General features: G+C 54.1%; 1 protein-coding gene across 5 annotated transcripts in view; it reads left to right on the forward strand.

Moving 5' to 3' along the window:
• The window catches only part of TACC2 (transforming acidic coiled-coil containing protein 2), a 188,412-nt gene that overhangs the window by 86,279 nt on the left and 79,199 nt on the right, over positions 1-22,934 (forward strand). For all 5 annotated transcript variants that reach the window (XM_059398732.1, XM_059398736.1, XM_059398734.1 and 2 more), the window contains exon 6: positions 1,919-2,044. In XM_059398732.1, coding sequence (XP_059254715.1) covers positions 1,919-2,044 — 126 coding nt within the window. The remainder of the gene's footprint in view (positions 1-1,918; positions 2,045-22,934) is intronic.

The following is a 22,934-nucleotide window of genomic DNA, read 5'->3' on the forward strand; positions in this document are numbered from 1 at the left end:
AATGGTGGATGGGAACAGTGGAGGAGGAACGGAGCATCACAGGGTCCACGGGGATGAATAATAAGGGGTGGGCGCGGGCATGGGCTGGTCTACTCATACTTAAAACGTAACATACTTAAAACTCATACTTAAACGTAGGAAACTCAGCCTAACCCTCCCCGCCTCTCATTCATCTCAAGGCCAAGGGCAGCACTTTGTCGCAGATTTGGGCCTCGTTCCTTGGCTTAGGATCCAGTCCCTTGACCTGGCCGTGGGGTCTGGCTCTCGTCCACCTCTCCCCTTCCTAGTCTCCATCATCCACACTCCTGCAAGAGTGACCTTTTGCATTCATTGCTCCCAGATGCTGAACTCCTTCCTGGTTCAGGAATTTCAGATAGGTGGCTTCCCTGACCTTACACACTCTCCATTTCTCTCACTCTTCAACCTCTGGGACACATCCTAGAGTGGTGGTTAAAAACATGGTCCCTAGCATCAGGCTTGGGTTTGTAACCTGGTTCTGCCCCCTTACTAGCTGTGTAACCAAGGACAAGTTACTCAGCCTCTCTGTGTCTTGGTTTCCACATCCATCAGAAGAGATAGCGAGAGTACCCACCTCACAGGGCTGCTGTGAGGACCATAAGTGGTGACATCCATGAGCACTTAGATTAACAGTTCCTGGCGTGTAGTCATTATCACCAAGCTGGCTGTCTGGCCTCAGTTTACCACTCCAGAAGGAAATATTCCCTACTCCCACCACTGGCCCAGACCTCCTGGTTTATGCTCTTAGCCATCGGTATGGTTCTTCTTAGTGTCTACTACAATTGTTACTAAATAAATAAGCATTTTTTAAAAATGACTCTTTCCTGAGACTCTCAACTCCAATGGCTTGGCCCACCTCTTTCTTGTTCACGGCCTAAGAGCCTGTATGCATTTGCTCTCCGCTCAGGGAATAAAAGAGATCATCCTGCCACTTCCTGCCCAGGGCCAAGTTCATCAGAAAGACAAACTCATGGTCTCCCTGATGAGCTAGTAAGACGCACCTGATTATGGAAGGGGTTAATCAGCGGAGTGAGCTAAAGTGTGACCAGTGTATGACAGTGACCCATGTCCTTCTGAACTTGCAAAGCCTGCTGCTCTTGGAGGCTGTCTGGTGTCCACCTTCTCAACAGATGAAGGGTCAGTGTTACTTTTAAGTTTCAGGACACTCGGCTGGCTCAGTCGGTGGAGTGTGTGACTCTTGATCCTGGAGCGAGTTTGAGTCCTACATTGGGTGTAGAGATTACTAAAAAATAGGATCTTAAATTCTTTTTATATTTTTATTTATTTATTTGACAGAGAGAGAGCTCACAAGTAGCAGAGAGGCAGGCAGAGAGAAGTGGGGGAGAGGCGGGAAGCAGGCTTCCTGCTGAGCAGAGAGCCTGATATGGGGCTCAATCCCAGGACCCTGAGATCATGACCTGAGCCGAAGGCAGAGGCTTAACCCACTGAGCCACCCAGGCACCCCTTAAATTTTTTTTTTTTAAGTTTTTAGTGCATATAGATCAAAACTTTAAAAAATACAATTCCTAGAAAATGGAACAAGACTCGTGGCCAGGATTTCTCAGCCTGAGCATCACTGACGTTCTGGGCCAGGTAGTTCTTGGTGGTGGGGCTGGCCTGTGCCTTGTAGGATGTTTTGCAGTATCCTGACCTTTATAATTAGATTCAGCAGACGAAATTACTCTCTCAGGTCGCTCTGCAGGCTTCCAAACTTGCCCTGGGTTTCTTTGCTTTTAACAAAGCCCTCCTGGGCCAGCGCCACCTGTGGGCCGCACTTGGAGTAGCAGCAGACCCCTCACTTTCGGCCCTGCTCACGGTCCGCATAAAATGTGCTATTCAAACACACTGAAAACTTTTGGGAACATTTCTGAGCCTTGGTTTTTCCCTCTCCTCTCCCCAGGTCACATGTAGCAGATGATGTCATCCAGCCAGCTGCCCTTGAGGACCTGGAAAACCCACTGTTAGCTGCCTCTTCACACCACGGTGATGCCCTCAGCCGGGTCTCCAGGGATGTGACGGCCCAGAGGTACATGGGGGCTGGGTCTGCATCTGGTGGTGGGACCCCGGGGCCCAGGCCCTGCGGCTGCCTCCCACCTCTCCCTCCCCTCCCCTGCATGCCCACCTCTAGCTAGGTCTACATGCCCCCCTACATAGGGCTTGGGCCCCTTCCTTAGCAGCTCAGGAGGACCCTGCCCCAACCAGCATTTTAGAAATTTGTTCCCTTGTGATCTTCGAGGGCCCCTGTTTAAAATAGAAGTCCTCTGGGAGAAAGGACGTGCTATTTATACCTTGCCAAGGAATGACTTGGTTAGCTGCCTCTGACCTCCCAGGACACGAGCTGCGTTAGCTGCTTGTTTTGTCTTCTGGGGGTGCTGGGAGGAGAGAGGAGCAGGCGGCGCAAGGGGGAACGGGAGCAGGTCCTGGGCCTTTGCTTGGCGAACGGGTTTGGCCGGCGGGGTCTTCCCTCACCTGCCCTTCATGCTCCGGCAGCCCCACAGCCGGCGCGGACGTCCACGTCCGCTGCTCTTAACCCCACTGGCACTTACTGTGTTTGACCCGGACTTGCTCAGAGTCAGCCCCAGGACGTGGCTCAGATGCTAATACACACGCACACACACAGCCATCTCTCTGTGCTAATACACATGCACACACATGCCATCTCTCTGTGCTAATACACATGCACACACACGCCATCTCTCTGTGCATACCCGCTCCTCCCCACCCCACTCCCCAAGTGTATGCATAAAGGATTATGTCATGTATACAGATACATTTTTTCCAGTTTTACTGAGATTTAATTCACATAGGACATTGTATAAGTTTAAGGTGTTATACCCATTTTATTTTTATTTAAATTTAATTAATTAACATGTAGTGTATCATTAGTTTCAGAGGTAGAGGTCAGCGATTCATCAGTCTTATATAACACCCAGTGCTCCTTAAATCACATGCCCTCCTTAATGTCCATCACCTGGTTACCCCACCCCTTCACCCCCCACCCCCAGCAACCCTCCATTTGTTTCCTATGATTAAGAGTCTCTTATGGTTTGTCTCCCTTTCTGATTTTGTCTCCTTTTATTTTTCCCTTTCTTCCCCTGTGATCCTCTGTTTTGTTTCTTAGATTCCACGTATCAGTGAGATCATATGATAATCGTCTTTCTCTGACTGACTTATTTCACTTAGTGTATTAGCCTCTAGTTCTGTCCACGTCTTTGCAAATGGCAAGATTTTATTTTTTGATGCTGAGTAGTATTCTATTGTGTGAGTGTGTGTGTGTCTATCACATCTTCTTTATCTATTCTTCTGTTGATGGACATCTGTGCTCTTTCTGTAATTTGGCTATTGTGGACATTGCTGCTATAAACATTCGGGTGCAGGTGCCCCTTTGGATCACTACATTTGTATCTTTAGGGTAAATACCCAGTATTGCTATTGCTGGGTCGTAGGGTAGCTCTATTTTCAACTTTTTAAGGAACCACCATACTGTTTTCCCGAGTGGCTGTATCAGCTTGCATTCCCACCAACAGTGGAGGAGCGTTCCCCTTTCTCCAAATCCTTGTGAACATCTGTCATTTCCTGACTTGTTAATTTTAGCCATTCTGGCTGGTGTGAGGTGGTATCTCACTGGTTTTGATTTGTATTTCCCCGATGCCGAGTGATGTGGAGCACTTTTTCATGTGTCTCTTGGCCATTTGGATGTCTTCTTTGCAGAAATGTCTGTTCATGCCCTCTGCCCATTTCTTGATTGGATTATTTGTTCTTTGGGGGTTGAGTTTGGTAAGTTCTTCATAGATTTTAGATATTACCTCTTTATTGAATAAGAGATTTGCAAATATCTTCTCCCATTCTGTTGGTTGTCTTGGTTTTATCGACTGTTTCCTTTGCTGTGCAAAAGCTTTTTATCCTGATGAAGTCCCAATAGTTCATTTTTGCCCTTGCTTCTCTTGCTTTTGGAGACGTATCTGGCAAGAAGTTGCTGCAGCCAAGGTCACAGGTTGCTGCCTGTGTTCTCCTCTAGGATTTTGATGGACTCCTTTCTCACATTGAGGTCTTTCATCCATTTGAATCTATTTTTGTGTGTGGTGTAAGGAAATGGTCCAATTTCATTCTTCTACATGTGGCTGTCCAATTTTCCCAACACCATTTGTCGAAGAGACTTTTTTCTGTTGGACATTCTTTCCTGCTTTGTTGAAAATTCGTTGATTGTAGATTTGAGGGTCCATATCTGGGCTCTCTATTCTGTTCCATTGATCTCTGGGTCTGTTTGTGTGCCAGAACCATACTGTCTTGATGATGACAGTTTTGTAATAGAGCTTGAAATTGGGGAGTGTGACGCCACTAGCTTTGGTTTTCTTTTTCAACATTCCTTTGGCTCTTTGGGGTCTTTTCTGTTTCCATACAAATGTGACATTGTATAAGTTTAAGGTGTTATACAAAGACATTTTGATTTATGTTTGTATCACTAAAACAGCTCCCCGTTTGCAGTGTTTCACGGCACTAGGGAAACCATGGTGAACAGGTTGCTCCCATTTGACCCCGACCTGGGAAGCTGGTGGGGCACGCCCTCCCTTAGTGAAGCCTGTAAGGGGCCTGAGATCATTCCTCATCCTCCCATTTTACGGAGGGACCCAGAGAGGCGAGGGGGAAGCTTTCTGAGCATTGGATGCAGGAGGACTTGGCTGGGGAGCTCTGTGGCTCCAAGAAGAACTGAAGTGCCCTTGGGTCTTGATCAGTGTTTCCAAAGTCCCCGCCCAGCGCTTAGGCTGTATTTTAAGTGATGTGTCCCAGACCCTCCAGTGAGGGCTGCTCTTTGCACGCAAGGCAGCCTCCTTTGCTCCAGGTGCCTTACAGAGCACGTCACATCGAGTGTCCCCGTTAAGTCCTCCAACAAACATCCCTAGGAGGTGAGGGGTTCTGTCCTGGAACTCTTTGCCCTTTAACATCGGGGCCGACCGAGGCTCAGTCACACTGGTGTGTTCAAGGGCCCGGTGCTGGTGAGCGGCCCCACTGGGATCTGAGGCGGATTCAGCGTGCCTGCCAAGCCTGTGTTCTGAGCCTCCCTGGCTGCCAGCAGAGTCCGTTTCCTCCTTCCATGACGCCTGGGCTTCCACCTACATCCCTGGCCTCTTTCAAGTCCAAGGAAGGTGACGCATTGTAGAGAAGCTGTGTCACCTCGCACCGTGACCGAGAGGGATCACAGGATGCAGGAAGGAACCCGGGGTTAAGTACAGATTTTCTCAATGCTGAGAACGTGCCCAGCTTTCTAGCTTCATCTCCCAGTGGACAGATTCAGGTAGAGTCCAGTGAGCGACTTTGGTGCCTGGCCAGCATTACTGAACATTTGTCCGGAGGTGCATTGTCTGGATTTTACTGGAAATTAATAGAAAAAGGGCCGTGCTGATGGGAGCAGGGATTGGGCTGGCTTTGGTCACCGGCCGCTTCCTCAAAATACTCCTTATTCGTTGCTTCCGTCTTCGTGAATTTGCCTCTCACTGAGGTTTGTTTGTGACCCCGCGATCAGTGCTCATGGCTCTCTCGTGGCCTTCCGGGAGTGTGCACAGAGCAGCGAGGGACTCGGGGGTGCTTGGCGGGCATGTGCCCAGCTGGGGTAGAGCAGGAGGCCCTGTCTTATTCCAGCTCTCGTGCCGGAAACAAGGGTCCTCTCCTGGTATATTTACTGCCACGGTTTTTATCATGTTGTGCTTTTCTTTTTTTTTTTTTTTTAAGATTTTATTTATTCATTTGACAGAGAGAGATCACAAGTAGGCAGAGAGGCAGGCAGAGAGAGAGAGAGAGAGAGAGGAGGAAGCAGGCTCCCTGCCGAGCAGAGAGCCCGATGTGGGATTCGATCCTAGGACCCTGAGATCATGACCTGAGCCTAAGCCAGCGGCTTAACTCACTGAGCCACCCAGGCGCCCCTCATGTTGTGCTTTTCGTTCATGGTTTTGCTGCTTACAGTGGCCCCCAAGTGGAGTTGCTGAAATGCTGTGGAGTGCGTTTCGGTGCAGGAAGGCTGTGGTGTGCCTTCTGTAGGGGCTACTCCTGCTAGATAAACAGCCTGGGCATAAGGGGTGCCGACACTGTTGGCTGTGAACTCAATGATGTCTAGTAAATAAGGCGTTTTCACACAGAAATGCACGTAACACTGGGTTATGTGGTGACCCGTTGACAAAAGAGCTGTGACCAGAAACTTGCAGGAACCCAAGCCAGCATAGCCCCTGGGGACAGTGGTTCAGAACTAGCTAATTCAGTGTCTGTAACACCTTTCTAGAATGTAACCTCGTGGATAATAAGAATCAGCTGCACCTGACCTTGCCGATCAGTGGGAGTAACTACGAAGGGCATTCTGGACGGGCAGGGACTGTTAGCAAAGTCAGCCGAGGCCCTGCGGGGCCAGGCCACCCGTCTGGGCCCGCTGGGGCTGCTGTGACAAAGCATCCCAGACCAGGGGCCTCAGAAACAGCGGAAATGTACTGCTCCCAAGTCTGGAGGCTGGCTGCCCAGTGGTCGGGTGAGGACCCTCTTCCACATTGCGGACTTCTTGCTGTGTCCTCATGTAGGGGAAGCGGTGGCTGAGCTCGGTGAGGTCTCTTTGAGAAGGGCGCTAATCCTGTCTGTGGGGGTGCTCTGGTCCTGGGCACCTCCCAAAGTCCCCACCTCCTAATTCCAGCACACTGGGGATTAGGGTTCCAAACTGTGATTTGAGGGGAACACTAGCACCCTCCTCTGATGCCCCTCCTCCTCCTGCTGAGAGTAGTGGCAGGAGAGGCGGAGCGAGAGGCATGGGGGCGGGAGGAAGCAGGCAGAGCAGACACGTGACCGTCCCCCTAGAGGGCTGCCCCCCTCAGGAGCAGGGTTGGTACTTTAAATTTAGAAATTAAGAAAAATTTTTAATGGGGCTGGAGGGTTTGCTTTAAGCCATGTATGTCCCTCCCTCCAATTCCCTGTCCATTCTTTGGTGCTGTATCCTTCCTTCATAAGCTGTCTTCTGTCTTTCTTTCTTTTTTAAGATTTTATTTATTTATTTGTGTGAGAGGGAGAGAGAATGAGAGAGAGAGTGGGCATGAGAGGGGAGAAGTTAGAGGGAGAAGCAGACTCCCCGCCGAGCAGGGAGCCTGAGGTGGGACTCGATCCCGGGACTCCAGGATCTTGACCTGAGCCGAAGGCAGCTGTGTAACCAACTGAGCCATGCAGGCGCCCCAAGATGTCTTCTTTCTGAATAGGGAAAAAGAGAGATGGCATCCCCATCTCTGAGGCAGTTCTCCAATAAGGTAGAAGGAATTGGGGGGAACCCCATCTCCTCTAGGAAAACCACTGGAGGACATCTAAGAGTGCTCCTTGCTCAGGGAGGAGCCTGGGAACCTGCTTTTACGGGCTGAGCTTCCCGTTGTGCTGTGGGCCGCCCCGGGCCCAGACCTTTAAGAACATTCTGCAGATGACTGTGTGTCCGTGGCTGCTTATGCTCCCATTTGTTAAGTACGTTCAAAAATGTTTTTAAAGCCACAGAATTCTTTAGATGAAACCTTGCAGCGGTACAACACTTAATAAACAGAGTAGCAGGGCAGTTTGCTTATGTCCCAGAACTTCCTGAGCTTTTCCTTTAGTCAGGAATCCCAGCCGAGGGTCCCTTTAGACCCTGGAGCGCTCCCTTGGACACCGCGGGGCAGCCTGTCAACTCACTCAAGTCCGTGGAGGCCAGACTCCAGTGTGCACCAGAAGAAGCCAGTTACAGCACATGTGGCTGCCCCGGCCTTAAGGTGTCTGACTGGGGAGGCCTGGGGAGCAGCCCCAGCCTCGGCATTCCTACAGCTTCCCTGGTGACGGAGCTGCTGGTGTGGGCTCCACACGTGGAGAACCATGGGGGAAAGTGGTCCTGTCCAGATGCTGGTCTTCTCCCCTGTCTGGCTACCAGCAGCTCCCCAGGACTGGAGACCTCTGCCCCGGCTGGTGGCTGGGGTTTCTGATTTCTGTCATCGGCAGAAAGTGCCGGGAGCACAGGTGGTCCCTCCGGCCCAGAGTCAGAGCCTCCAGTTCAGAAAGTTCTGAAGTTGGAAGTACAGGGAATGCACCCTAACTTACAGCTTCTGTTTTCCCTCTTGCTCCCAAGTCGTTTCGTTTATTTTGGCGGCATCCGATGCACAAAAAGATTTTCAGCTGTGGGTTAGCCCGAGTGGGTTCTGCTGCCTCACAGAGTTAGCTGAATCTTTATGTAAGCAAGCTCCTTAGGAAGAACTGAATGACAGAGTGGAAGTATTACTGTTTTTGTTTTAATTTAGAAATGGATCAACCCAGGGGCACCAGGATGACTCACTTGGTTAAGCGTCGGACTCTTGACTTCGGCTCTGGTCATGATCTCAGGGTCATAAGATTGAGCCCTGCATCCGGCTCTGTGCTTAGGGTTAGCGTGGAGTCTGCAGAGATTTTCTCCCTTTCCTTCTGTCTCTCCCTCTCTCTTTCCCTCAAATAAATAAATAAACCTTTTTTTTTTTTTTTTAAAGAAAAGGGTTAACCCAAAATTCTTCTCTAAACAACAGACTCTCAAAAAATCAAAAGTAAATAACACAATTCTTTTGTGCCATTTAAAAGAGATCTGTGAAAGGTACATGCCGACAAATCCAAACGACACGGCCTGTTCCCAGCAGGCGTAGGCAATCGGGGTGCATCTCTGCGCCTGCTCAGGGCCTTTGAGGTTCCAGACCAGCCGGCTCCTAGGAGATGGAGGCCCCCATCGGCCATGTTCAAATATTGACAATTTCATACTTCAGATGATCATGTGATGTTCTTGTGGTGGTTTTTCACGGGCCTCGAGCAGCTTCACTGTGTTGGGCTGAAGAAATCCCTGCATCTTGGATATCTGAGGCATTTCCTTGTGTCCTCTGCCTCCCCCTGTCTGCAGTCTCTGTCACCAGCGCCTGGGCGGGCCTGGAAGGAATCAGGACCCAGGTGACTGGGTGACCGGTGACTGGTGGCAATTCCTGACCTGCCACAGAGGCCCTCACATAGGTCTGGGATGGTGCTTATGACCTTTCCTCTCTTAAGTAGACAGTTTTGCTTGGGTCGAGCTTAAAAGTAATTTTCCTCTGTGAGCACAGGTTTGCTCTATGGAGGGAGAGAGGGTGAGAATGTACTGGAAAGGAATGGCTACCCCTGTTCAGGGTTAACTGTGCACAGCCAGCCCCCAGCTGGACGTGTGAAGGTCAGCAGTGTTTAAGGGGCTGTTCGCACTCTCTCGTGGGCTGGGTTTCACATGCTGGTTTATCTGCAGGGAGACCAGAAATAGCTCGAGGGGCCTGCCTTGGAGTGTCCAGCCAATTTGTAAGCTGGTCTGGGCACCTTGGATTTGGGCTTTGCTGCTCGGCGGCCGCTGACTGTCAGGGGAGTGTGCTTGTGTCTCCCATTGCCCGGGCTTGCCTTATCGAAGCACATCCCTCTGCTGGCCAGCTGTCCAGTGCCCCGACGCACTGAGCTGAGCTCCCCGGGGCAGCAGCGTCCAAGTGCTTTCTTCCCTCTAGCTTGCATGTGACTTTCCATCTGAGCTGAGCTCTTGGCCTTAGCTCCCACCCGATGATGTGATCATGTGCACTTGGGGATCGGAGGAGGAAAAACCAAGCGCCTGTGAGGAAGGATGGCGGTGCTAATACCTTCCAGATGGTGATGTGAAACGGGAGATAAGATGCTGTCGCCCCTCTGGCCCGACAGGACGTGGTGTGTTGGGCCTGGATCGTAGGGGTGTTGTCACCCTCTGCGACAGCCCGGTCACTCTCGTGCCTGTCCTTGGACAGGGGCTTCATTTGGGAACTCTGGCCGATCTCTGAAATGCAGTTTGCTATCAGGTCTGTGGGGGATCTGCCGAGAAGGGCTCAAAATCCCAGAACAGGGACTCAACAGGCAACAGTAAGTGACGGCACCTCCCCAGGGCCGGCGTTGCAGAGCTGGCGGGCCGAGTGCAAGCCCGGCTTTGGCACTGTCCATGTTTCTCAGGTTCTGTCCGGGGGGAACCTGCATCTGAGTGAGACCCGTTGTTTGCCAGCGAGGTGCTGAGTCAGGGATGGTGAGTTCTGACCATTAGTAATGACTCCCTAAGGTTCTGTGTCCCAAGGATTGTAAGGTTCCGTACAGCTAGACGTAGCAGGACAGGATGCCATGACAGTAAGTTCAGTCTGCCTCCTGGAAGCGTGGTGGCTTATGTGCCCTCTGGGAGTTCACGCTTCTCTTTGACACAAAAAGCTTAAATTAAATCAACATTTCTGTCATCTTCCAAAAATATCAACATGCTGTGAATTTTTTTTTAAAGATTTTATTTATTTATTTGACAGAGAGGTCACAAGTAGGTAGAGAGGCAGGCAGAGAGAGAGGGGGAAGCAGGCTCCCTGCCAAGAAGAGAGCCCGATGAGGGACTCGATCCCAGGACCCTGAGATCATGACCTGAGCCGAAGGCAGAGGCTTAACCCACTGAGCCACCCAGGCGCCCCAACATGCTGTGAATTTTGAATTCAGCTTCTTTGTTATTCCACTAGGACTTGGAAAACATTGGTTAACTCTTCAACCCGGAAAAGGGGTCTGAGAGTTTTATTAGAAAGACCTTCACCTGCCCTACCTCCAGCCCATTTTATAGGAGAAGAAATGAAGGCATGCGAACAGACGTGACACGAGAATAGACGTGTGAGGCCCTCAACTCCGGGCCCTGGCTGTTCTGCTGTTTCAGGGTCTGTCCAGGAGTCCTGCTAAGGGCTGGCAGGGGCACTGGGCATGGCCGAGGGCCCAGCTCCCTGAGAATGATGTCCCAGGACGAGCCCCAGCGGGTCAGGGATGCATGGGTGGAGGCGAGCTGGCACGGAGGGGCTGAACTGTCCCCACCTGCTTCTCATCTCTGCTCTAGCAGCGCAGCCCTCCGGCAGCCCAGGGGGTAGTACAGGCACCTCGGGGTAAACTCCTCCTTAGGGTCTAGAACAAGGACTGGCTTCATGGACATGCCACCCGGACAGTCACCCAGGGCCTGCTGCTTGGAAGGACCCTGTGCTTATTTCAGTGCTGTGCTCTCACCGTCCTGAAATTCCTGGTCCTAAAATTCTCAATCCCTCTGGAACCTGGGGCTCTGCATTTTCACTTTGCATTCATTAGCATTCCACTTTGCTTGGGAATTAGGTTGCAGGTCCTGCCTCAGACTCAGATTCCAAGAAGATGGCCCAGTTGTCCCTGCTGTCTGTCAGCTGTCAGTGGCCTGCCCTACCCGTGGGGGAGGTCGGGGCCGCAGGGAAGGAGCTGCCATGTGTTGAGCATTTCACATAGGCAGGGCTGTGTGCGGGGGGCTGGAGAAGCTGCAGTGGCCAAGACTTTTAGTAGGGGAGCAGGACACCCTAGCTGAAAACAGGGCACTCAGAGGTTGGGGCCCAGCCCAGCCTGGCCTTACAGGGTGGGCACGGTTACCCCCACCTGGGGTGGGCCTCCGTGTTTGGGTGACGCCCCAGGATGACTGTAGGGTGGGCTGGGAGGGGCCTGAGAGGGTAGACATGCAGGGGCAGCGTCTGCCGGAGCCCAGGCACAGAAGAAGCTGCCAGGAGCATCAGGGCATTGGCTTGGTGAGGTTAGAGCAGGGAGAGGGAGGGGACAAGCCTGGGCGTGGACAGGGCCAGGGATGGGGCACAGGCGCCCTTGTGGGAGACCAGGGAGTTTTCTTGCCTGGATTCCTAAGGCTACTCAAAGTTTCAGGCAAAGCAAGGCCCTAATCCGAACTCGAGTGGGGTTATCCTGTTGTCTCTGGGGGTCGATGTGAGGGGACAGAGGAGGCAGGCAGAACAGGTCACGTGGGAGTCCGCTCAGAGAGGCGGTGGCCCTCACCAGCAGAGCCAGGGTCGGGGGGGGGGGGGCAGGACAGAGAGGTTTCGGAAAGAGGAGGAGGTGATTCAGCAGGAAGGGGTGACAGAGAGGCAAGGACAGCCCCCACTTCTGCTGCTGATCTGAGTCACCGGGAGCTTCCCTGTCGGGCCCGACCTCCCTGGTCCCTGGGGCTGGACCAGCAGCAGCCTGGAGGCCGGGAGGGGGCGGGTGGGGGGGGGTCCGTTCATATCAGCACTTGAGTCCCTTGTTTGGTCTTTGGGGTCCTGAGAGGGCAGCGCAGGAAGGACGGGGCCCCGTGGTGGGACCAGCAGGAGGGAGAGTGGAAGGGGCAGGCGCCACAGCCTCTGGGCTGACGGGCTGCAGAGCTGAGGGGACACCCTGGACAGCACACACCCCCGTGTGCTCAGGGGGTGGCAAATCTGTCACCTGTGGGCACCCTCGTCAGTGGGGTGTGACTGTTGCTGGGCTTCCCCCTGTGGCTTCGGCTTTGCCCTGAGGCCACAGGTCCGAGTGCCACCCCTCCCCTCTGCCAGGGTTTTCAGACAGAATCTCTCCTTGCACTTGATGTCGCAGAACCACACGGGATGTCCCCTCTCTTCGGTTTACGTCCCGTCAAATACAGTCTTCACGAGGTGTGCACGGAGGGCGCCCGGCCAGCGCGCCTTCCTTCGGAAACGGAGTTTGAGATGAGGAGTTTGAGTCAGCCCGTGGCCGGTTCACTGCTTGGGAATATGAGCGAATGGAAGCTTTGAAGTGTGGAAGTGGCTGAGGAGCTTAAACGCCCTCAATAGTTCGCATTCTTCTTTTTGAGTCATTTCTTTATAAAATAGAATCGTCCAGCCCCTGTCCCAGTTGTTACGGATCAGCGTGAACAGGCGAGGCGTCCCTCCGCCTGGAAACCCCCTCGGGCCCTTGCCGAGTTCGGTCGACCCACGCTGGTCACCTGTGGCTTGGCCTCGCTCCGGGCTTAGCCCTGGTCCTGACTCTCTGGTCTGTTTTTCTCCTCATGTCTGCGGGGTTCAGGGAAGAAGGCAGGGTGAGCTCCAGCTCTGCCTCTGTTCCTGACCCCCGGCTTGGTCACAGACAGCTGGGACACCCCAGCTCTCCCCCTCCGTGTTTATTAGGTGCTCACTGTTGGGCAGGGGGAGCCGGGGGTTGGTCCTGGCCAGATGCTGGGATGCTGATTCCATGACCTTGCCGAAGTGACCTCTGCTCCCTAAGCCTCCGTGTCCTCTATAAAGCAGGCAGGTGACAGTTGCCTCAAAGCGTTGTCGTGAGGGTTATTTGAGGTCATATATAGATAAAGTGCTCCGTGCTGGGCATGTGGGGCTGGGCACCCAACACCAGGCTCCCAGGACCGTGCACAGAGCCCGAGCTCCCCGGTGGGGCTGAGCTCCTGCTGTGTTCATGCTGTTAATCGGCGAGGCCCAAGCCGAGGCGTGGAGGCTGAGGGGTCGCTGGCCTGGCCAGGTGAAGGGGCCCCAAGCCCAGAAGGCAGCATGGGCAGCTAGTGTTGTGGGCACTGAGGGAGGCCTGCTTGGTGGGAGCAAGCCAGTGAGGGCCGGGACGGCGGAGCTCGGCGGGGTGTGAGGCTAAGCAGCAGCAGGGCTTTGGGATGAGAGTTGTGAGTCCTTTGAGCGCGGTGAGTGTGGGGGGCCCAGGGCCGCCGTCCTCCAGGCGGGAGCCGGCCACGCGGTGGAGTCGGAGGAGCTGGAAATTAGTAGAACATTATGGACACTGATACCCAAGTGTCCTGCATTTCTGGAGCTGGGGCTTCCTGCAGGTGCTTCCACCCAGAGGGAAGAACCGAGCCCTCCCAGAGGCTGGGAAGCCCCAGAGCCTGGCTTCAACCTCGGGCCTGCTTTCAGCTCTCGCTGCTGAGTCATCTAACACCAGCTGGGCCACCTTTGGCCCTGCCAGGTCCCCGGTGGGCAGCAGAGGACTGTTCCCACACGTTAGCCCTTGGACAGCATCGATAGCCTTGCTTTTTGCCAAAGGAGAAAACCAAACTTGTTTTGAGCTCTTTGCTTGAGAGCGTGATTGCAGTTGGCTCTCTTTCCTACCCAAGTACCCTCACATGCGCCAGGAGGCCGGTCTGCACTCCAGGCATTTCCCGGGATGTCCAGCAGGGGGCACTCACCCACTGAATGCGGGACCTCTCTCTTCCAAAGATCTCTGTGCAACCCCTGCCTTCCCTCCCGCGGAGGGGGTCCCCCACCTGTTCCTGGCACAGGCTCCTTGGTTACCCGTCAGCCTCTTGGCCTTGGCTTTTCTTAGCCTTGGATTTTGGGGTATATCCCAGGGAGTTTGCAAAGCTGTGCTGTAGTTCTCAATTCACAGAGTTCACTTCTCATTTAAAAAAGTATTAGGAATGATCATGCAAAGGTCTGCTCCCCAAAATGAAACAACAAGTCAGAGGGTCCTGAGCACCCACACGGCCTCCATCAGAGACACTCCAGGTTCTGCTGGAACCTAACACAGGAGGCGTTCATGCCTGGCGGGGACGGGCCAGGGCAGGGCAGGGTGGGGGCTGCTGCTGCCCTGGAGGGTGCCTCCCCTGCGTGTAGCCAAGGCCGCAGGGAACAGGGCAGGGATGGAGGGAAGCAGCATGCTGCGTCTTTAAATAGCCCCTTCCACATGTCTGGGGTGGGTTTGGTGGGGTGGGGGGGCCTGATGAATGTGCCATTAAGGAGCTGTGTTCTGCTGGGAACAATTCTCCCGTTGTGTCCGTAGCACGTCCCCAGCTGCCACCCCTGCGGATCTCGCTCCCTGAGCCTCCAAACTTGTGTCTTTGCCTCCTGCTCCAGCTGTGGTGGCGTAGAAGCTTCTGCTCTCTCCCACCAGGGTCTGGCCAAGGACTTAAGCAGCTGTCCTAGAAAGCTTTCCTTCCACGCTTGCTGCCCCGGGAGAGGAGGGGCCTGGTGCTCTCTGCCCCCCAGGCCCTGGCGGGGGCTGCGTTGGAAACAGGCCCTGCAAGGTGTTGACGATTCAGATCTGTGACGCCACGAGTGGTCCTTTGGGCTGGAGCTAGTCTGAAGTTTGCCCCTGCAGGCAAGTGTCCATGGAATGGTGGGGATGCCCTGCAGGAGCAAACGGGTTATGAGGGCTCTTCAGAGGCAGAGCCAGTGGGATCTGTATAGACAGAGAAATTCATGGTGAGGACTTGGCTCAAGTGATGATGGGGACTGGCGGGTCTAAAGCCCACAGGAGCGGCCGGCGGCGGCGGGGGGGTGGGGGGCAGGGGCTGAAGCCGCTGCTCCAGTCTGAAGGCCGCCTGCTGGCAGACTCCCTCTTCCCTGGAGGGGTGGTCCCCACTTTTTCCCTCATTTATTCCTATCAAGATGGACTCGTGGATATCTGTTTTATACTTTAGGCCATAATATAATACTACTTGATTTTTTTTTACTTTTTGATTTTTGCCACCTCGTTTTAGCTTTGGCCATTGGGCTGCCGGGCTTTACTTTGAGAGGATCCAGAAGGCCCAAGGCCCGACAGACATAGAGTCAGATTTGCATTTTTTTTTTTTTTTTTTTTTAAGATTTTATTTATTCATTTGACAGAGAGAAATCACAAGTAGTCGGAGAGGCAGGCAGAGAGAGAGAGAGAGAGGGAAGCAGGCTCCCTACTGCGCAGAGAGCCCGATGCGGGACTCGATCCCAGGACCCTGAGATCATGACCCGAGCCGAAGGCAGCGGACTAACCCACCGAGCCACCCAGGCGCCCCAGATTTGCATTTTTTTAAAGGCGCTTTCTCCAGCTGCCTGGCAGGGCAGGACTGGTGTCTGGACTGACCAGGGCCCCCCTCCCCACCCTGCCTCACCCCATGTCCTGAGGCTCCATGTCAGGCCCGTGGGCCAGGACAGGACTGGGTGTGGCTGTGGTTCCGCTGCCCAAGTCCGCCCTCCACCGCACCTGTGGGCCGGTGCCAAGTTCGCTCCCTCTCCGGTGGCTTTTAGCCACAGGGCGGTGGCCTAGATGTACGGATCCAAATAAAACATGTCTTTTCCCCTCTGGTGGGTCCCTGGAGGTTTTCAAATTAATTTCAAAAATGCACCCGTGAAAATTTCATTTTGCTGAAATGGAAGTTGTTGCTGCTTGAGTGTGGGCCAGAATCCGAGGTCCTTACTGGCCTCCCGGGTTGGAGGCACATCCTGCATCCGTCCCGTTTCCGGCTGGGCTTCTCCTGTGGGCGCTGGCATGCCTTCCGTGTGTTTTCGGCACGCACAGGTGTGGCCCACACGCCCCCTCCCCGCACTCCCTCCTCCCCCGCCAGTGGTGGTTTGTCTTCACCTCTTTGGGCTTGGAGGGGAGTGGTGGGCCAGCGAGACCCGGGGCACATCTTATTACAGAATTGACAGATGTTCTGTTCTTGCGAGCGTGCTGGGTGACTTCCTGCCGCCTCCTTCTGCCTCTAACGGCAGCTATGGAAATGATGACACAACCCCACATTTCCAGTGCAAATGGCTTTTCTCCAGGAGTTTTCACACACCTCCCCCACCCATGCCCGCTGGTAATCATTAGGACACAAGCCTTTGGGAGAACAGATGTGACTCTGGGAGAAGTGAGCTGTGTGTGCAACCCTGCCTAAAGCACAGAACTTGTCCTGGGAGGGACGCTGTCGACTGCGGGGGGCCAGGCTTCCGGCCTTCCCTTTGCCTCCAGCCCTGCCTTTCTGCAGCATCCACGCTCAGCAGACCCCCTGGCCTATGAAGGTGGTCTTGAGAGCATCAGCTATCGATGCATTGAGCTGCAGGAAGCTGACTCCATACAGGCAGTCATGATAAAGAACTTTCTAGTGATGCAGGTCCAAAGCCCTCACTCATGCCAAGGCTGCCACAGCTGACCATGTGTTTTTGGACCCTCTGGAGGCTCGTGGCAAAGAGCCTGGTGTGTTGGCCTATGGGCCAGGTGGGTGTGAACTTGAGCCAGTGTCCCTGTCCAGAGCTGATCTACCAGTCGGCCTGCTGGGGACTGCTGTTCCGAAGGAATGGGTTAACTTGGAGGTCTGACCAAGGGCTGCCTGGATAGACCTGGAAGAAATGAGACGGGAGAAGCAGTTTCCAGCAAGGAGGAAGTAGCTCCGTGCTGGGGCAGAAGGCCCAGGGTGCAACACCCCTGAGCAAGGCTGCCCCAAACCGCAGCCTGGGGTGGGGGCAGGCGGGTGGCCTTGGGTCACCATGGCTTCTGGTGAGATGTCTGCCGGCCCTGCCCATGTCGGGCAGCCCTGCACTTCTCCCATCTCTCTCCCCAGGCTCGTCCCAAACTTGAGAGGCTTTCCTGGCTGGAGAGGCAGTCAGTGCCCCTGGCCCTGGCCCCACCCAGGCGGGTCCCCTCTCCTTCCAGGTTAGACACGTGACCTCCTTGAAAACTGCTGCACGTTCTTGCACTCAGAGCCCGTGTGTCTGCCAGCTGCCGGCCCAGTGGTTAATTCTGTAGGTGGGATCAGGACCCTCCTCTCTGAAGGATGCTGATGCCATCAGCAAGGCACTGTTCTGAGCAGACTCACACCGGAGCCGGCTTGTTCCTTATTCACCTAAGCCACACGTCATTACCTGCATTCTCGTGCCTGCAAGACCACTTCTTCCAGGGCAGACTGGGCCCGGATGTGCTGTAGAGTGTCCCTCTCCTGGCGGGCCCAGTCACAGGCCACCAAGCTGGGGCTTCTGGCTGCGGTCGGCCTCCTGAGTGGGAGCCGGCGTTTGGGCAGCTGGGTGGTCACGTCTGGAACCCCGCCTCCTTCAGCAGAGGGGTACAGGGGAGAGGGACTGTTACTTCACGAGTGGAGTCAGTAGAAGGTGGCTTTGTCCTTCTGGGCAGAGCCAGTGTGGAGAGGAGCGACCCAGGTCCCTGGCCATGTCCTCGCTTGTCCCTGTTGTGAGAAGGAGAGCGGGCAGCCAGGTGGAGGCTGTCTGGAGCACAGCTTTGTGACCCCAGCGGGATTGCAGTCCCCAGACCCTCAGAGTGGCCGGGAAGGGGGTCGGACCTGATGTGGGGAGCTGGGAGGGGCCAGTGAGGGTGTGGCTGGGGGTGCCCATCTCAGCTGCTGGAGGGTGGATGCTTTCAGGGCAGCGGGAGTTTCTGGGAGCTCCCCCTCCATTCCTGGTAATGCCCTTGGCCCGGTATTATGTTGGCTGCCATGTGATAATTTCAGATTTTTGCCCTTGAGGTGGCTGCTTTGCTTCCAAGCCAAGTGCGTGCCTTGGAGGTGCCAGACAGGCTGGAGGTTGGAGGAGAGAGGGCTTGCCAGCAGCAGGCCTGGTCACAGACTGCCCAAGGGGAGGTGGAGAAACAGACCCGCAGACCAAGACAGGGTGCCAGGCAGGGAGGGTGGGAGAGGGCTTCTCACCAGAACATGCCTGCCTCGGGGTTCCTCCCGTCCTAGGGCCTTTTTGGCAAGTTAGTTTCTCTTATACTCAGGCTCATGAGATGAAGTCCCAGGCCTGGTGCGGCAGCTGCAGGAAGGTGACAGGTGCTCCGAGTCTAAGCAGATCATGTAGTGCGGTCTTCTGCTTGGTTTCTGTCTGTCTGTCAGTTCGTTCATCCATCCATCCATCCATCCACCCACCCGCTCAGCATACAAGTCCTGGGTTGAATCTGTGCCCTGTCCCATGGGTGAGGTGGTCCAGGGGGAGGAATGTCAAGTTGGAGAGATTTGCCTCTGCCCCACTGAGGATCTGTGTGACCTCAGACAAGTTACTTGACTTCTCTGAGCCTTCGTTCACTAAAATCTTTTAAACGAGGCTAGTCATAACTGCATCCTGGCATTAACTGTGAGGAGTAAATGAGGTATATGGAGAGTGTGGCTCAGTGCTTGCAAACAGGAGCCATTTCAGCAATGTCGGCTCTCTGCTGACATCCAGTCGCGCTGGGAGTGCTGGGGCAGAGGAGACAGAGACAGACACAGGGCTAATACAGCATGGCAAGTGTCCCACAGAGTTGAGAATAGAAGAGCCAGAAGAAAGCATCTGGTCGGCCTGGGGAGGCCGGGGATGCTCCGAGGGGTGAGGAAGACCAGGGTGCTTCAGAGGGGAAGCACAGGTGCTGCAGCTGGATTGGCTGTGGAGAGGCCTAGCAGATTTAGGCAGCAGGTCAGGGCAGGCCTGGACCCCCTGGGGCCGGGGGAGCACAGGTGGTCAGGGGTAGAGCGGTGCCGTTAGTGGCGGAGTGGCAGATGGGGTGGGCGGTGGGCGGATTTGGAGGGCCTGCAGCCAGGGTCCCGGAAGTTCGCTGGGACCCACGATGTGCAGGGGGCATCGTTTCCCCTTTAAAGCAGGAGAGAGTCAGGACCCAGGTGAGTTGCAGGGGTGGAGGGATGATGGAGTGGCGATTAGAGGCTGGAGGTCACAGGACCACTGGAGGTTGTCACCATGGTCCAGCTGGGAGGCAATGGTGGCGGAAACATGGGTGGAGGCTGTGGGGGTGTAGAGGATGTGAATCTGTCCTCATGGCTTGCATGCTTTTCTTCCTTCATTCACACATGAATGTCTGTTGAGCTTCTGCTCTGTGCAGGCCTCTGGGGGTATAGTAGTGATTCCCACGCACCGGGGCCACACTCTCCTGAGGGGACTCTGCAGGGGCAGGGACTCCTGGGCTAGGTTGTGATTCTGGGGTGGGGGGAGCTCCCAGGCCAAGTCACCAGGGACCCTGGGCTCAGTACCAGCCTTTCCTCCCCGTGCTGCCCAAACCTGGGGCTCAGGAGGGGAGGGGTGTAATCTGCCACGGGGTTCCATCCAGCATGCAGTCCTAGCTCTTTCTGTCCTGGCTACAAGGCGAAATGGCTGGCTCTTCAGGGATGACTCCCCTACTTTGTGCCCCCAGTAAGCACCCTTGCTCCTGACTTCAGAAATCCATCTCACTGAGCATCATTGCCTGGTGACTCTGCAAACCATATGGCCCTGCAGCCTTTCTGGAGTTTAGATAATGGGGCTCCCCTACTCACCATTTTTATTGGCCCCATGTTAAAGATGGGCAGACTGAGGCCCAGTGAGGTCAGGACCTTGCCCGAGGTCACAAGTTCCTGGAGCAAAGTTGTGGTAGGACCCGTTTTGGTTGGTGTCTCAGCAGACTCCTTTTCCAGGAAGCCTGCCAGCTGGATGAGGAGCTCCGGACTTGGTGTCTCGGGGCTGCTGTGAGAGTCAGTGGGGACAGAGGGCCTTCTTGCTTTTCCATGAAACAGCCACAGCGGCAGTCGTAGCTGATGCGTATTGAGCACTTGCTGTATGCTTGGCACAGCTGTATGAAGAACCTCTTATCTATTATTTCATTTTTGCAATATCCATGTTGATGGGAAGTTCCAATTTATTTTTGTTACACAAACGAGAACACTGAGGGCCAGAGGGGCTTGGTTACATCTTTGGGTCAGCTTAAGGATTCAGGTGAATGAGCAATTTCTCCTATTATCCATGAATCTTTCGGAGTTAGGTGAAGGAGGAAGAGAGTTTAATTCGAACCTCGTTCCTGGGCACCCAGCCTTCCCCACCTCCCCTAGGGGGATGATACCCTACGATGAGGGGGTCGGGGCAGGCCCTTCTGGAGAGAGATGTTGTCTTCCCAGAAACAAAGGGCCCCCTCCCCCCGCCCCCATGTTGGGGATTGGAGGCATGTTCCCAGGCTGAGCCATCCCAAAGTAGGAGCCCTTCATCTCTTTCTGGATTCTTCACTTGAGCTGCAAAACCATGTAAACGTACCATGCGTTTATTCTGTGTCAAAATTGAAAAAGTAATCAGCCTCTGAAAGCTGCTAGGAGACCTCCGACATTTCCTTAAAGTCAGCGGCATGGAACTGGGTCAGTCTGTTGTCACGGCAAGACTGTCTTCACGTGGACAAATCAATTCCTAAAAATCTGAGTGTTTAGAAGTAATCCCTTATCTTCAGACACCGTTGCGGGCTAATTGCATCCAGCGACGACTAGACAGGGCGCGGGAGGAATTACACAGACCCACTGGGAGGGTTACGAAGAGGGAAATATTTTGAGGGCTTGGTAATGCACACACACAGGCACATCTGTGCACACGCACGGGGGTGTACACACATGCGCACACACGCACGCACACTCGCTCAGTCTCTCCTCAGATGTTATGCTAATTAAGTATCAGTAGGTGCTCGTGGATGCTATTTCTGGCCCAGCCCTTCTGGATTTCTCTTCTCTCCCGGAGCCTTGAGTCAGCAGTTCTGGTCCTCAGCTCCTGGCTTTCCGTGCGCAGCTCACAATTAGGGCAGCCCCACGCCAGGCTCTGTGTCCCTACTCTTGAGGCTCGAAAGGGATGCCCCCCAGACCAGCTGACCACCTTGCCCTGCGAGGGGGCTGCTGCTCCGGCCGGGACTTCAGGAGGACCCACCCTCTGTTTAGAGTGAGGGAAGGAGTGAGACACCCAGAGCTTCTGAATGTGCTTGTCTGTGTTTTCATCTGGGAAGCCTTGCCCCCCCCCCCCCATGGTGTCTTTGGAGCCACAGGGAGGAACCCTCTCCCCCTGTAGACGGTGGGACCTGGAGTTCTCAACCCAGTCTGGCCCTCCAGTCTGGCTGCAGAAACTACTCTGCTGCTGATTCTGGCAGCTGGGACGGCCCCTCTCTGTTTCCACCTGAATGTTCCCTGTACCATGTAGCCTCTAAAACCAGTCCGCTTAAGCTCTGGAGGAACTCTGTGGATTAACACATCGGCATTCAAACTAAGTACAGTATTTGAGCTCTTAACAGGCACTGGAAAGTGCTTGTGGAATTTTCTGTTCTTGGAACTATTTCCTGGAGAAGAAAGGGAGAGAACGCTGCTTATGTTCTCCGTCCAAGAGAGAGGCGTCTGGTGCGGCACGTCGCTTGTTTCTCTCTTCCCAGGTTTGAGGGGAAACTTGACTTTATTTCTAAGTACGAGCTTGAACATTGGAGGTCAGAGTTTTGTTTGGCCCGTGACCACCTCTGGCCACCCAGTTTTTGCCTGGGACCTTAAACCTCATTTGTAAAAGTTGTGAGAGGAACAGGTCTGGAAAAAGACAGCTGGTACCTGAGAAAGGCCACTTAAAAACGAATCTGCTTAATAAGTCAAAGTTTTATGGTGATAGCACGGAAGGGGTTTAACTGCAACTTTACCTTGAAAAAAGAAATGAAGAATTATGAAAACGGTGAGTTTTATATTGAACCAGATGTAGGCTTCCATGATAACTGGCTACTAGTTAGAACGAACAAGGAAGTCTGCCCCAATTTTTCTGCCCGGTTTTCAAGGTCGTGTGCTCCTTATGTCACGTTTGAGTCTCTTCTCCGTAAATCCACGGGGCCTCAGCAGTTCACGGATGGGCTTCTCTCTGCTCCTTGAGCTTGACGTTCCCTCTTCAAAGCCACCTCCTTCTTCATGCTCCCCAGCTTCTCTTGCGCGGCTCACGGATGGCCACCTGTCCCAGCTTCCCGTGGAAGGGCGTCCCACCTTCCTCAGAATCCAGTTCACTGACCTCACGGGGTCCTGCGCGTTCTGCCAGGCGTAGGCTTCCTGTGCCGTCAGTGGCATTGTGTATTTGCCCCGACAGTCGTGGAGAGACAACTGGCAGAGACTTTGGAAGCCAGGAGGGGCTTCCTTCCCTACTTGAGGGGAGCACCGAGTCTGTAAGTGGTTGCTTCATTGCTAAAGACCCTGGCAGGCTGACCTTTCCTTTCTCTTCTATAGCCAATTTGCCTTAGCACCATGGATGCTTAGAGATGCTTTCAGCGGGATGGGGCAACTCAAGATATATCCTCCGGGGACTTCTTCGCTTTCTGATCTTACTGACTGCTGCAGGGAGCTGAGTAGCGGTAACTCTGCTCACAGGGGCAGCCCGATGGCACAGAACATTATATGGGTGGAACGCTGTTGTCAAAGCATGGTCCACCATAGTCAAGGTCTCTTGACAGAGGGCCCACAGGAGAGAGTATGTTGAGAACGGCAGTCACGAGACACCTGCTCATCCGGGGAGTGACTTTTCCCCCCCCCAAACCTGCTGGGTTTAATGAATTATGTAACTGCTTGCGATTGTTTCCCTTTTTGCCCTGGCTGTTGGGAAACTTCGGGCCAGACTTGCAACTTATTCCAACAAAGGCTTCAATAAGTATTTCTG

Source organism: Mustela nigripes, chromosome 4, assembly GCF_022355385.1.
Source record: "Mustela nigripes isolate SB6536 chromosome 4, MUSNIG.SB6536, whole genome shotgun sequence".
In the NCBI taxonomy this organism is placed as follows: Eukaryota; Metazoa; Chordata; class Mammalia; order Carnivora; family Mustelidae; genus Mustela; species Mustela nigripes.